Genomic DNA, 15,350 nt, shown 5'->3' with positions numbered 1-15,350 from the left:
AATGGAAATTGAAATTACATAATCTGAATAAACCACTGAAGACAGCTGAGGAAAGTTAGTGTACAGTGTTTGCTTTCTAATCATCTCATTGCAAAATCTGGATGTTTAATTTCCATGAAGAAAACTGTACTCTAGACTTTTCTCAAAAGTACAAATAATATTTGTAGCAAGATATTGAAATGCCACTTAATGCTCATCAGTTTAAGATTTTGTGCTAGTTTATTCAAGCCAGTTCATGTGCATAAATATATATACATTTATGTATATTTATGTATACATGTATATGTATATACATTTATATACCTATATGTATATACATATAAATGTATATACAAGTTTATACATGAAGTATAAAATTGATTAAAAAACAAATCTGAACTTGAAAAAAATATATTATTTCTACTAAAAAAGCCCAAAAAACCTTACAAAACCCGATTTGTTTTATATATAAAACTAGCTGCTTAAAGCTACTCAGAACTTTGAGGAAAGAATGCATAATGCTCATTACTCTCATTTGTTATCCTCAAATCAAAAGTTGATTAAAATGGGATTTTTAGTGAAAATCCTACTTTAATACTCTGTTTGAAGAACTCTATTATAGTAGTGTTCACCATTTGGAGAAGTGAGAATAACAGAAAGCATCTCTTTGACTAAACGTCCTTTCATTTACCTTCAAAATTATGTCTTCTCTATTCTCATTTGTGAAAATATTATCTATTACCATGATTTCAAGCATTAATACAAGATTAGCTGACAATGTGCTAATTTGTAAGTCAAGTAAAGAGATTAACTCTCCAAAATTAAGCCATCTACATGAGATAGTGTTGAAAAGTTATGTCAAAAACTGTAAAACAAGTATTTATACAATTACTTAAAATTATACCCAACCTAAAATGATAAAATGACTGAAAAAGTTTTCATGAGAAGATAAAAGTCATATGAAATGCATGCTTAGGTTTTAACCCCTGGAACAGAATTTAAACTCTATTAAGCATTTCAAGTTATCCATGGACAAAACCTAGACTCTAACCAGAAGACGACTTTTAACGACTGGATAAACCTGGATCATGCCACGTACATAAGATAGGTAATCATTAGATTCAGAAACCCTTTCCCGACAATGAAGACTGCCTTCAGCACAAGAAAATAAAGTGATAAGAGTAATAATAATAATCATAATAATTAAAAAAAATGTTCTAGAAAATGCCTGGAAAGGAAGTGATGAGTCAGAAAGCTCTAAAGGAAAAAAAATAATCTTATCTTCTACCAAGAACATTCAGACTTATAGAAGACTGTGTGGGGAGACAAGGAACCAAACAAACAAACAAAAAAACCCCCTGTATCTATAAAAAGAAGAAGGAAAAGCCTTAATTTCTGAGTGAAAGATAACACTTGAGAATAGTGTCCTGGCTATAGGCTAGCAATGCTGAACTTCTTCGGGGCCAGGGATGGGGGAATCACGCCAATTACTTTCAAATGCCTAAACCTGTATTAAAAAGCCAGATATTGATGTATAAAAATTACACTAATTTGCATGTAAGGATGTTCGTCTTATTTTCTTTACATGTATACATGAGAAGTAGTGACAGTCACTATGATTTAACGCAGACACAAGTACCACCAGAAAAACCTTGTCTCAAAAAATGTATCAGTCTACTACTGTACTTTTTTTTTAAAGCTTTAGTATATACACAGTGTTATGGAGACATTTTAAACCTACGTAAACTGTTGAATAGTTCCCACACAAATATTGTTTAAAAAATGGAATTTAGCATGAGATATTCCGTCCTCCATGCCCAGCTGAAAAAGTAACTTACATAAAATTAATGTTTCAATAAGAACACCAGTTATGAATGGAATTTATTTTTTAAGATGATCAATTTCTTTTGCAAAAATTAATGTTTCCTTATATGAAAGTATATGGGCTTCTTTTGAGTTTTCTTTTTCCACTTTCATGTAGAAAAGGTTTACTTAGGTATTTCTTTTTTTAATCAAAGACTCTTTTATAGTCACCTTCTCCTTAACGCTCATGCTGCTCCTCATGCTGGTACCTCGCTCCATTTCAAATATATGGTGCCATCATACAGCCAACAGTTTGAAAAAGTACTTTCAAGAAAACCAGGATGTTGCAGAAATGATGCTGCTGTTCAACAGGCAACTGACTCCTTAATCTAATTGTCCTGTTCTATTTTAGAGGCATTCACTTGTAGGAATCTTATCTTTTAGCATAGGTCTCAAACATCATTTTTCTAAAGAATGCAAACGATCATCAGATGTCCTAATCCAGTGCCCCCCAAAAATTTCTAATTTACAGTTACTAATATATTCAACATTTTCCTTTTTACTTCCCTGAATCAAATGTTTAAGTGTACTGCTTTGTGCTATCCCTAAAAACGAATTAAACTCCACTTAGTGATTATGTCATTGTGACATACTTAATTTTTTAAATTAAACAGATGCAATCTCTTATGTGTTTCCAAAAAAAATGACCCTTTTACCATTTAAATGCAAATTTTGAACCCCTTTCATTTCATTCATAATTTCTAACATGCAGAAAAACTGGACATCTCCAGATTAATCAGTTAATAGACTCAGGTGTTCTATTCTACAACAACTGCTATAGGAAGGAGCAGCTGTGATACGAGATGTTAGAAAGCACACTGTTCAGAATACCTCTGATTATGTGTTCTTTCTTATACCCACCTATGCATAAAAATGGCAGGAGGAAAAAATATATATATATAACCGTGAAGTTTCATTGGGAACAGTAACTCCTATTACAAGCAAGGTGACCAGGAAATTAATCAGGTTTCTGGAAAGACTCTCCAGCTCGGGAAATCTTTTCTGAGACTTTTCAGCTGCACCGGAATAGAGTCATCATCAAACCCACATTCATTAGATTGAAAAGGTACAAATGGGATACAGAAGTTTAGCTGAAATACAGTACACTGTATGAACATAATGAGAAGACTGTATTTTAAAACATTGGGTTGAAACACTGGTATCAAAATAACAAGTTGCTCCCATCCTCCTATGTGTGCAATGACATGGTTAAGTAGTTTCATTATTCTAAAACAAACAAGTAAAACAAAATTATAGTCCTCCTACAGGAAAGCTGGTTTTTTTCAGTGATATGTTTCATTCACTGCATCCAGTCCCATCCAACTGTACTGTATATACTCACGTTATAATTCACCTGGGCTCCAGGTGATGACAGCTGCATTCTCATGCAGTCAAAATACCTCAGAAGTCTCACAAAACTGTAACTTCCACTTTACAAAGCCTTTTAGTTAGAAATAACGTGACCTTGTGCTTTAAGAAGACATCAGGAGATTTATGGGTTTAATATAGAGGAAAATAATTCAAAAGATTTTTCATAATAAATTATGTTAGGAAATGTATTCAAGAAACATACTGCAGAAGTAATTAGTGTCACATGTAAAATTGAAAACTGGTTTGCACTAGTACACTAGTATGCAAATCCTAATATGCATAGAAATCAGTATGTGAAGAAGTTCCATCCACTGTGTGCATAAAAATTTACTTTTGTTTACTGTAACACAAGTTACAGTACGTACCTTAGAAGAATATTTTTCTATTTTCATTTGTAACACAGTTTTAACTTCTTTTCTCTCCTCCATGTCTCTATGTCTAGCACTATGATAAAACAAATGGGTAAGCCTTATTACCCCTCCACACTCCAAGACCAGAAAGGCTGATGCCAGAGCAATGAATAAACACTTCTGAAAATACCTATTTCTGAAAGCTTATTAAAAACAAATTTATCACCTTTACTGTTAAGTTTAACAGTAAATTCATTTAAAATGCCCAATAAATATTGATAAAATAATTATTTAAAATTCAAATATTAAATAAAAAATTATTGCTGTTGAATGTTTTCATTTCATTTCATTTCATTTCAGAGACACATTAATTTAGTAAGTTTAATATTTAAAGTAATTATTTAATATTGTTGGCTGTTAAATGATTAAGTGTATGATTATAGCAACTACATAAGCAGAAAATGAATCCATGAGTTTTCTAAAAACCCAATACAGGAAAATTATACATTTCCTTAGATTGTTTAAAATGTCATGAAAAAGCATTTTTCTCAAAACATTTTTTGATTTTTTTTTTCTTTCCTTCCCTGCCCGCCTCCCCCCCACCGCTGAAACTTTCAGGAATGTCATGAGTGAGAATTCCATTAACTACCTGACAGTGCTTTCATGGGGATATAATACCACTAAAAGAAATTCTAGTAATATTTTCTTATTGAAACCTAAGTCATGGCCCAAACTGATGATGATAAACAGCAGCAGTATGTTTTTTTTTTAGTGACAAAACAAGAATATCGGAAATGATATGGGAATATATTGGGGGCTATTAGTGGCCAGAAAATAAATTCCATTCTGTAAAAGTCTTCGATCAATCAGCATATAAAAGCAGTTGAATTTATGTTGGAAGACAAGATTATCCACAGATAAAAGTATTGAGTACAAAGAATTGATAGTTCCAGGTCGGACAGTGGTTCTTTAAAAGAAAGTGAAGGAGCAATATTGGAGGTGAAACCTAGAAGCAGTCAAAGACAAGGAAGAACAAGTTTTCAAGAAATTAAGAATGGTGTATACTATGCACTTAAAAGATTTAACAAGGATGAATGAGACCTGTATTCAGCTACAAAGAAGTCTGAGAAACTTCAGGAATAACACACTCTTTGAAATCCATGACCAGTCGAAGAAAAGTCTGCTTTAGGCTTATGTCTGGATTAGGAAGGTCTAGCCTAGAAGAGGAACTCTAGCAATTGCAGAGAGTGCATCTGACAAGGAGGAAGGAAAAATGAGACTATAAGTGAGTCAAATGGAGCCACATTTGGGTTATCATAAGAAAGCGAAGAGACAGTCCTAAAACATACTTCCAACTGCAATAACAGAAAAGCTAGACTAAAATAACAAATTAAGAAAAATAATTAGCTTCTTGAACTTTAGCTAACAATAAGTATTTCTTAACTTATTTCACGGACTGTCTCAGTTCTAGAAAAACAAGAAGTGTTGAAAATGTGTTATCACTTACTGTTTTTGTCCCATGCTGGAGTGTAATTTCATGAGAATCTGGAATTTTCTTGACAGGGTTCTGGAAAAAAATTAAAATCCACCTCTGTGAAGATATGGCTATGACAGGAAAAACAAACAAACAAACAAAAACCCCAATACTGCAATATCTATAAAAATAAGAAAGGTTTCTCTCACACCAGCCACAACCTGAGGAGGAAAAAGCAGGGGGAAATGAGAAACAAGGAACTGATTCCACATTTTTATTTTCATGGATATACCCCTAAAAATATGAAGAATAATTGTTAAAAAAATATGAGACTACAATAAAAAAGAACAAAACCAGGAAAATATTTCCTATTTATTCCTTCTTTAGAAAACATTCATTCTTAATCACCAATATTTAACAATCTTGAACTGTGATTTAGTCAACCCATCATTATTAGACAATGTCTTTTCAAATAAACAGACTCTATGAAGTTAATGAAATCAATGAAAAAATCTATAAATTCATTACAGGAGCTAAGTTATCTATGAGGTTTATTAAGATCATGGACTGGCTTCCCACTCCCACTTGTGCCATTATCCCCAGCTCTCATGGGTCTTCACAACTACCACTTTGATGGCAACAATAACATAGTCAATGTAATTCAGGGAATTTTATTTAATACCAACATACAGATTGAAGGCAATTACAGTTTCAAACATCTAACACATCACACTAGCAGCTGTAACACAAATACAAAATGATTTAATTTACACAGAAAGAAAGGTACTGAAAGTACTCAAGTGATTGTAGGTTCTACAAAGGTCATTTGAATAATTTTTCTCAAAAAGCTCATTTGTAAGCTTCCTAAAACAGATGTAATCTATCAATTTGATATCCAACATCTTTGTTAGAGTTTTCTGTTGCCAAAGTCTGATTTTAAAATCATTTTTAAGCACAATTTATATTATACATTATATTTCTTTCCTTATCTATCTGGGACAATTCCTTCCCCTTTTTCCATGCTTGCCACAAAGTCTCTGGCATCAGGCTGACTTACTTTATACTCATGTTATCCTGCCATTCTATCAGCTTTATTTCTCCAATAAAAATGAAACTTTCATTATCTTTGGTTTAGCCAAACCCACGCTTCTTTTAACTTTACTTCTTGCCACTAACAGCAGCTCCAATTCCCAAAATACCTGTGTAATTTCTTTCCCTTTTCACACATATATACACACAGAGATAAGCCAGCAGAAGGCTCATGCCATTTTCACGTTCACAGCATAGGCACATCTTCGATCGTCACAGGTGTTTGAAGGGGAACTCAAATATTAGCATGGAAATCATATATGCACCTGAGTAAAAAAGTGTTTATGGCACTCTGGTCCATGCTAGGTTTGAAAAGGTAACAGAAAAGGTTTACAAATAGCTACACATGATATTGTGAAAGGTATAACCCACATAGCATTAAGAGAGACTTCCACAGACTCAGTGGTTTACAAGTTGAGAAGCACATGTAACCCAAAATTCTGAAGTGAAGATGTTATTATGCGAATAAGTTTATTGTTCAATTGACACTATAAGGCACGCAGCCAAAGGTATAATTATAATATGAATTAAGTTTCACATGCCTCATCATTCCCTGCAATATGAATTAAGTTTCCCATGCCTCATCATTCCCTACACCCGTACTTACCATCTAAGGACATTCCATAAAAACGAAAGTATGAAAAGGAAACAGCTTCTAAGATTCATACTGCCATCACCCACAACAGAAGATGTACTACGACTGTGAATCAAAGGCTTTCACAGAAACCATCCGTTAGTGGAAGGAGAAAGAGCATTTTGGTCATTTTCATCTTAACCACTGCAAGGTTGATATTTTGTATTCCAATCCACTTACTGGAATATTATATGGTTGCTCATTTCATATACCTTACCACAAACACAGGTATTATACATCTATGTTGCATCCGCACTGAATTTGATTTTGGAAGGGTATCTTTACAACTTTAAGAGGTCTTTCTATAATTAATACAAAAAATTAAATTATTAATAAGCAAAATGTGCTGGAACAAACTTGTTTAATTACTAGCTCCTCCAGATGACAATAATCCAATCCCTCTTTTAATGAGAGAAGCAAACCACTAACATAAAAACTGTTCTGGCTACTTATCTCTGAGGGAGAACAACAGATAGCAATACATTCTGCCACCTGATAAATCAAACAGCCTGAGCATAAAAGTCAGACATTTGGCAAGTGCTAGTGGTGCTACGCTCTGCAGTGTCCAAGGGATGCCTGACAAAGTAACCATTTAGACTACTCAACACAAAAAAGAAGACAAAAACATCCAGGAACGTATCTTGCCATAACATCTTCAAATCAGCCAAACATTTACAAAAAACCAAGGTGGCTTATTCTATTTTAGTAACTATGAACTTCCCAAATGACTGAGAATGCTATAAATATCTCTAACCTGCCTACAACAAATGCCTATATGCACACATAAAAATCAGATGCAACTACCACTTTTCCAGTTATTACATTCCAAAGAATAAGGAATGCCATAAAATCCTTTTCTCACGCTCTCTTTGGAAAATATAGTTAATACATTCTATGCTGATTTGAACACAAGGATCCCACGTACAGTGGAGTATAACTGCAAGTCTGAAAAGAATGAAAAGGTAGATTTTGCCCAAAGTCTACCTGCACTTCCAGGTTTTCCAGTTGTTGCTTTGATTTCAGCTGTTAAGCTTACACAATTTGATTTTAATATTTCAATAATGCAGTTCTAGAAAAATTGTATTGTAATTAAAACCAGACGAGTTGAAATCTTTACAGGATTTTTTGTTGGTTTTCTTTCCTTTTTTTCCCCCCCTCTTTTTAAACCATATCAGGAAAAGGCAATATGTTAAATTTCTTTCTCTTTTAGCAGAGCCAAAGAAAAACAGTTTTGGTGTTGGCATATCTCCTAATATTTTTACAAAAATTCTCAATTCCATGGCTTACATAAGTTTTATTAACGTTAAATCTGTGAAAGAGTATATTCTAGGAGTTCACAGTTTTTCTCAAAAACGAAAAGTCTTACCTTTTAAAAAATTTCTGCAAAGAGACACTGCAAGTCAGGCATCACATCTGCAGTTTGCAGTTACATTTTTTCAGGGAACTCCAGCCGCAGTTGACTGTTAAGCTCCTGTGCCTGACAACACTCTTTATTCACTGCACCACTGTCCCTAAATATTGTGGATTTTTTTTCTTGTTCCTTTTGGGAGCTTCCTTATCCTCAAGCGACACTCAGAAAATATGCCACTAAAAAAACACAGGCTGAAACTAGGTCAGAGTCTCCAAGATCTCTTAAGAAAAATCAAAGACAAAACCAAAAAATCCAATAAACCCACGATGCAGATCAAGCCAGACAAGTGACAGATTAGACACAAAAAGGAAAAATTAGTTAAAATCTAGATTTCTACATATTACAAGATATCCTTCAATATCCTTGGAATTGTGAAATAGGCAATAATAATCATTGGGACTTGGCAGAAGACAAAGTGATACAGGAGGTGGGAAAAGAATGGGCTATTATCTTTATGTTAAACAATTAGCTTGAGGAGAAAGTTAGGTCCTACAGAATTAATAAAAAAATTCACTAAACAGTATCAGAGGAGTTTACAATTAAAAAATACGTCAATCCTTACCATCTCTTAGTCTTTCTAATAGACTGACCATCCAAAAGTCATTTTAGAACTACTTTAGTATGACCATTAGATTATATTCACAGGCCTAAACGGGTAAAAGCAAAGACTATGAAAACAAAACGTAAATTCCACAATGACATATTCTGCTGTTCTCACATACATGGTAACTGCAAACTGCACTTGGTGAAAAATAAATCCATCCACTAGAATCCAACCTCTCCCCATCCTAAAAATACCCCTACAACTTAGAATATAGGTCCTTGAATGATTCACCTTTTCATGGCCCAAGCAGAGAAGGGCAGAATGATGCGTTTATGCCTAAAAATACCTCTACTGCTCTGTTTGCAGAGGTCTGTATTTCACTAAATGGAAACCATCCTGTGTGAAAGAGACTTGCAAGCTATAGGTAATCTTTCACACATCAGGCCTTTAAATGGGACCTTTTCTGGGCACCCCCAAGACTACAATTTAACTGAGGAAACAATAAATTTTTTTCCTCTCTGTTTGCAATTGTCCTTAGATTCCAGTACAGAGGATCTTGCCTTTCTTGAGGATTTCAAGATCGTATGTTGCCCTGGAAGAAAATACAACTTTCCTTTTCTGGATAGTTCCTGTGTTCTTAGAGATCCCCCAAAATGCTACACTTGATGGAGACTTGAAGAGACTCCTCATTTGTGGGAGCAGAGCTATGGTGCAGCATGAAGAAAAAACATGCAAAACTACACCTAGTTAAAGTAAAGATGAGCACTTTCCCTGTCTTGAGCAGAAGAGGTTAATGTTGGCTTGGCTACTAGTTACTTTAAATACCTTAAGTGCTATACTAAAAAAATCCCTTCTGCTAGAAGTGTAAACACTCACACCCTGCTCTTTCGCACCTCTGGTTTGGTACACTACACGTGGAAAATACCGCTTGTTCATGGGCAGGAATAAAGAGGAGGCAAGAGCTACACTTCACAGAGATTTCTCAATTTCTGGTGAAACTGCAGGTTTCACAGGATAGATTTAATGCAGTCTGATGCAGATCAGTCCTGCCTCACTAGAAGACAGACTGAATAACGGGGTTCCTAATGGACAGCAGGAATAGCTGGTAGAAGTGGGAGGAGAACAAAAATCCCTATTATCAAATGGTGATGGAACTACCTTCAACCACTTAAGAAACCACAGCAATTCAAACTCCCAAATGAAGGACTCCCTGCAGAAAACCGTGCTTTAATCATCCAAATCCCAGGCCTTCTGGCAATTAAGAAAAAATAACTTTCTCTTTTCAAGCATTTTGTTTAAACATGTCGTGTTCAAAATTTAATTTTTTTTAAAGCCTCCTCTCTTCCCCTCCAAAATGACTGTACTGCATGGAAAAGGAAATGCCACACTGCTGGGGGTGAGGGTGGGGGAGCAAGAAAGTTTGAGAGTCTTTGAAAGGCTTTTATTTTAGATTCCAGCATACAGACTAACTGAAATCTGCCTTGTGACCACACAGTAACAATTTTCCACATCTTCCATTCTTCTCCACAAAAGAGTTCAAAGTAATAAGTGTGATTTAAAAAAAAGAGTAACCAAGAGTGGCAGGAGTAGTTAAAAAGAGACATGTAATGTCTTCTAATAAAAATGTTCTGTGCTGTAAACTCTGTAACACATTGAAATAAAAATTTTTTGCGATATTTTAAGAGTAAAACAAGTGGGGAGACTCATCAACGATCACAACACAAAGGATAGGATTTCTGACACGGTAATTCCCAAAGCAGAGAGGTACAACACCACAAACTCTTCAGTTTAGACAGACACAGCACTACAGAAAACCACTGAGTTGTGCAGATAAACTGTTAGAACAGTATCACAGAAGTCCAGTCAGTCCAACTGCTGCAGTATCTAGGCACAACAATATGCTAGTATTAACAGCAGAAGGGTTTACACTACTTTTATTTTAGAAGTTAGAACAAAAAAGCAACTCATGCTTATTGTTACTTGCTAGTTTCTCTATCAAATGTGTTCGGTTTGCAGGTCCCAGTGTTCTCTCTCTCCCAAACCCACTCCAAACGCTTATCTTTTCAGGGGAAAGAAGTTACAGAAGTCCATCAAACTTAACAGGGGGACACTTGCACAATCTCCCTGTACTGCCTTCAGAGCCACAAACATGCAGTTTTTCCTTCCTACCTCACATCCAACTTTGACAGACACTACTTCTGTCTAAGTTAATGAAATCAAGAGACTATCCCAGTGATGATAAACAGAGAGAAGAGAATCTTGTTCCATCCTTCAGTATAGAGACTGAAACACTATTAAAAGAAAGATAAAAGGGTGCGGAGGGGAGTATTTCACAGATCTGGAAGAAAACATGCCTCATTCCTCTTTTCAGACTAGAAAAATGTTTTAAGCTGTTAGGCACCCGCTGAATTATCCATGACAGCAGTGAAAGCTGAAGACAGGAATAGAAGTTTAAATTGGTTTTCTTCTGTTCTTTTTTAAACTGATTTTGCAACCAAATACACACTGAGGTTCTTGTTCTGTTCCACAAGTTATTCTTCATGCACTGCTTAAAACCATACTACTTATAAAATAGGCAGGTTTTCCAAGTCACAATTTTTTGTTATTTTCCTCCATAACTTAAACTGAAAATAAATCTCTAAGATATACACTCAGGTTGCACAACTGTACACTCAAGAGAAAGATGGAGTATGAAAAACCACAGTCTGAGAGATGGGTAAGGTGCTGGGTAGAAACATTTGGCGGTTTATAGGAGTGCACTATCCACAAACTTGCATGCAAAAGGAAGCATCCAGATCTGAATGGATGTTTCAACAACTTTTAATTTCCTCTCTTTTAGGTGTTAGAGTTGACAGATGTATTCTGATGCGAACTTGCACGTTACTAACTCAGTTTGGCCCAGGTTCATATAATCTGAGTTTCTGAATGTGATGCACCTAAATATGGAAAACACTTAACTCAGACTTCCTATACAGTCTTCAAAAAGAAACAGGTAACTTCAGAAGAAGAAGAATTGGTGTATAAAAAAATGGAATCATCTGGAGACCTCTCCTCTGCAAGCATTATTCAGGGAGTGCAATTGAATTCCTAATCTAGGTGCCTTGATTAGGTTGGATGAATCAGGGCCTAAAATTTTGGCCCGAAAAAGATAAAGGAAAATATTACAGAAAACAGAAGGATGCATGAAAACACTGGTATGAATAATCTTGGCTGATATTCCAATGAAACACCCACAATATCTGTTACTCATGGAAAAATGTAGGTAACTCCACAACAAATGCAGAAAACCTTCAAAATTAACAGAAATATTGGAAGGGCCCTACAAAATACTCTCTCTTCCAGTTATCCTTTAATTTGGGTAACACTCAAAACAGCACGCACTTTATGTCTTCAATTTTAAGTATGGGAAGACACAGGAAAGGTTATTCTTTTGTGTGTGTGTGTGAGCTAAAATTCATTACGCCAGGGTGCATTCAAGAATTAAGGAGATGCTTAAGTAGATGAACTTCCTTTTGAATGCCTAAAGGAAGTCAATTTATTTTTTCAATTTGGAAACAGTACTGTTGCTAGCTTCTCTCAACATCATCTAATTCACAGCCTCACAAAATTTTTTCTTATGATCTGAACTAGAACATTTTGTCAGGTTTAACCAGCAAGGGAAAAGACCTTAGATTAAATCTTCATTCCAACACATGACTGACTAAAAATAATAAATTTTTGATGTTATTACAGGTCAGATACAACATATTTTATTAGATGATGGGTCAAACAGTAATTCAGAAAGTGTTCACAGGCACAATAGGTAACATAAATTAAATCTCCTCTTCCCTTTTATACCACTTACTGGCATGTCCCCTTCTGAAAAGACTCCAATGGCTTAAAAATGTAGAAAAGGTATTGCAATTAAGACTCTCAGCATGGTTTGCAAGTATCTTTTTTAGATATAAACATCATATTTCTAAAGTACAGCAAAGAGCCTGCCTGATGTCTTCTGGGAGATCGTTTTAGATCGATTTCAAGAGGTTACTATTTTTCACCTAGATTCTAAAATCTCATTCAGATAATTTCTGAATTTATAACAAGCCCTTGATTTATGAAGTCATAGTTTATATTAATATTTATGACCCGGGAATTGTTCTCACAAAGTATACCAGAGAAATTCTCTTGAGCCTTTTCCAAAGCAAGTTGTAATCACTGATAAAACTGATTTAAAACTAAAATTGCCTATGGTTGTTCAATATTCCTTTGCAGTTTCTGGGAGACCAATTTTCTTAAGCTGAGACTTCTGGTGATACTTCAGATATGTTAGATTCTGCTCACATAATCACCTACCTATTTCATCTTTATCATCTCCATTTCAAACATGTATAAACACTTCATATTTATTAAAAGAGTATGCACAACTGCCACATATCACCAAAAAGCACACATGTTCGGACAAGACAGTTTTACTGCAGCAATAAGATACACAAAATTACTACTACCTACAATGTTAAGAATGAAAAAAATCACTAGCATTTTCAGTCTCATATACCCTTTATTAAGATTATTCTTTAGAGATTAATAGAGTATTTCATATTGACATAAAGGAATACATTTATTTACTCCAAAACAGTAAAATGGCATACACAACCATAGATCAGCTGACAACAAGGAGAAACAAAACACACAACTCATCTGAAAGCTCTGCTCAGCCTGCAGGTAACCAAAGAACAGCTTAATTCTGAAATCAGAAAGGACAAACAATTGCGAACTTTCAACTGTTTGAAGTTTGAGTACCAAATGCATAGTTCAGAGTCATACAGGCCTCAATGCGTTTCATGTACACATGAAATGCGTTTCACATCCACCTTGGTAAGAATTTCTGTACCACAGAGGTTCCATGTGGGATTTCTACTGCAGCGAATATGCCCTAAAGAACACACACGAAAAAGTCCAAGAACACAACTAGGATGCAGGACCAGACTCAATCTAACTTTCATTAATGTGTAACATTACACAAGTGTAAGGTCCTGCACCTGGGGAAGAACAACCCCACGCACCGGTACAGGTTGGGGGTTGACCTGCTGGAAAGCTGCTCCGCTTTCCTGAGAAGGACCTGGGAATTCTGGTGGACAGCAAGGTGACCCTGAGCCAGCACCGTGCCCTTGTGGCCAAGGTCAATGGTGTCCTGGGGTACATTAAAAGGAGTGTGGCCAGCAGGTTGAGCGAGGTTATTCTCCCCCTCTACTCCACCCTAGTGTGACCATATCTGGAGTACCGCGTCCAGTCCTGGACTCCCCATTTCAAGAAGGAGAGGGAAATGCTCAAGCAAGTCCAGCAGAGAGCTAGAGAGATGATCAGGGGACTGGAGCATCTATCTCCCTTATGAGGAAAGACTGAGAGACCTGGGTTTGTTTAACCTGGAGAAGAGAAAATTCAGGAGGAATCTTATCAACACTTACAAGTAACTAAAAGGTGGGTGTCAGGAGGATGGGACAGGACTCTTTTCAGTGGTGCTCAACAACAGGACCAGGGTCAATGGGCACAAGCTGGAGCACAGGAAGTTCCAGCTAAACATGAGAAAAAACTTCTTTCCTGTGCGGGTGCCAGAGCAGTGGCAAAGGCTGCCCAGGGAGGTTGTGGAGGCCCTTCCCCAGAGACATTCAAAACCTGCCTGGACATGGTCCTGCGCCCCCTGCTCTGGGTGTGGCTGCTCAAGCAGGGGGGTTGGATGAGACGATTTCCAGAGGTCCCTTCCAACCCCTGCCATTCTTGTGATTTTTCTGCTTGCTAGCCAGTTCACTTAATTATTTACATTAAATTAGCTCTAAAACTTCCTTTATCTAAACTATACATACACTTAATCATTATCACCTTTTGGGAAACTTTAGGAATAAAAAATCCATGAAGTTCTTTCACTTGACTCATCAAGACAAAACATGAAAACCGAGGTTACACTAAGAATTCCAGGAGCAGTTTCCTGCCTGTTAGTAATTAAAACATCTTCAGATATTTTTCAGTCATTAAAATAGCTTTACTATTCTCCAGATTTACCTTCTGTCTTAAAATAAAATTATTCATGAAGTATTTTAGAATTTAGAAACCACACATATACAAAGTTTAACATTTTTTTTTTGAAAAAAATCATCGCCTCTACATATTTTAAAAGTCAGTGGCACTATTAAGCCTTTGTAATTCATGAAGCAAAAGGCAATTTTAGTTCAATGCGCTTCTATGGAAGTACATTAAAATAATATATGCAGTAGAATATGTATTACTGTTTCTTTTGCAATTTTTGTAAGCAGTGGAATTAAGTTTGACAGTAGTACTACACTCTAAATTTTAATTTTGGACTCATCAAAACTTAAAAAGCCAATGCAAATAACAGATGTTCAGTATTTGACACTGCTATCTGAAACACACATGGAGATTACTACACTTGAAATAAAATGCTTTTTTTCTCTCTTCAGATAAGAGCCTGATGTTCACCTTAAGACTTCTGATGATCCTCTTAGCATAGGATTTCATAAGCATTAAGGCGATACAAATAGGAAACTCTATACCAGTATAATAGCAACCTCTTTAGTGAGCCATCTCTTTTAAATTATACATTTTAATGACCAAAGTTAAAACAGTACACCAGTGAGATAGAC

General features: G+C 35.5%; 1 protein-coding gene across 3 annotated transcripts in view; it reads right to left on the bottom strand.

Annotated features, from left to right (window-relative positions):
- The window catches only part of WDR70 (WD repeat domain 70), a 153,450-nt gene that overhangs the window by 104,479 nt on the left and 33,621 nt on the right, over window positions 1–15,350 (bottom strand). For all 3 annotated transcript variants that reach the window (XM_064439032.1, XM_064439030.1, XM_064439031.1), the window contains exon 6: window positions 5,071–5,130. In XM_064439032.1, coding sequence (XP_064295102.1) covers window positions 5,071–5,130 — 60 coding nt within the window. The remainder of the gene's footprint in view (window positions 1–5,070; window positions 5,131–15,350) is intronic.

Source organism: Phalacrocorax carbo, chromosome Z (assembly GCF_963921805.1).
Source record: "Phalacrocorax carbo chromosome Z, bPhaCar2.1, whole genome shotgun sequence".
Classification (NCBI taxonomy): domain Eukaryota; kingdom Metazoa; phylum Chordata; class Aves; order Suliformes; family Phalacrocoracidae; genus Phalacrocorax; species Phalacrocorax carbo.
This window is presented reverse-complemented; position numbering and strand designations above follow the sequence as displayed.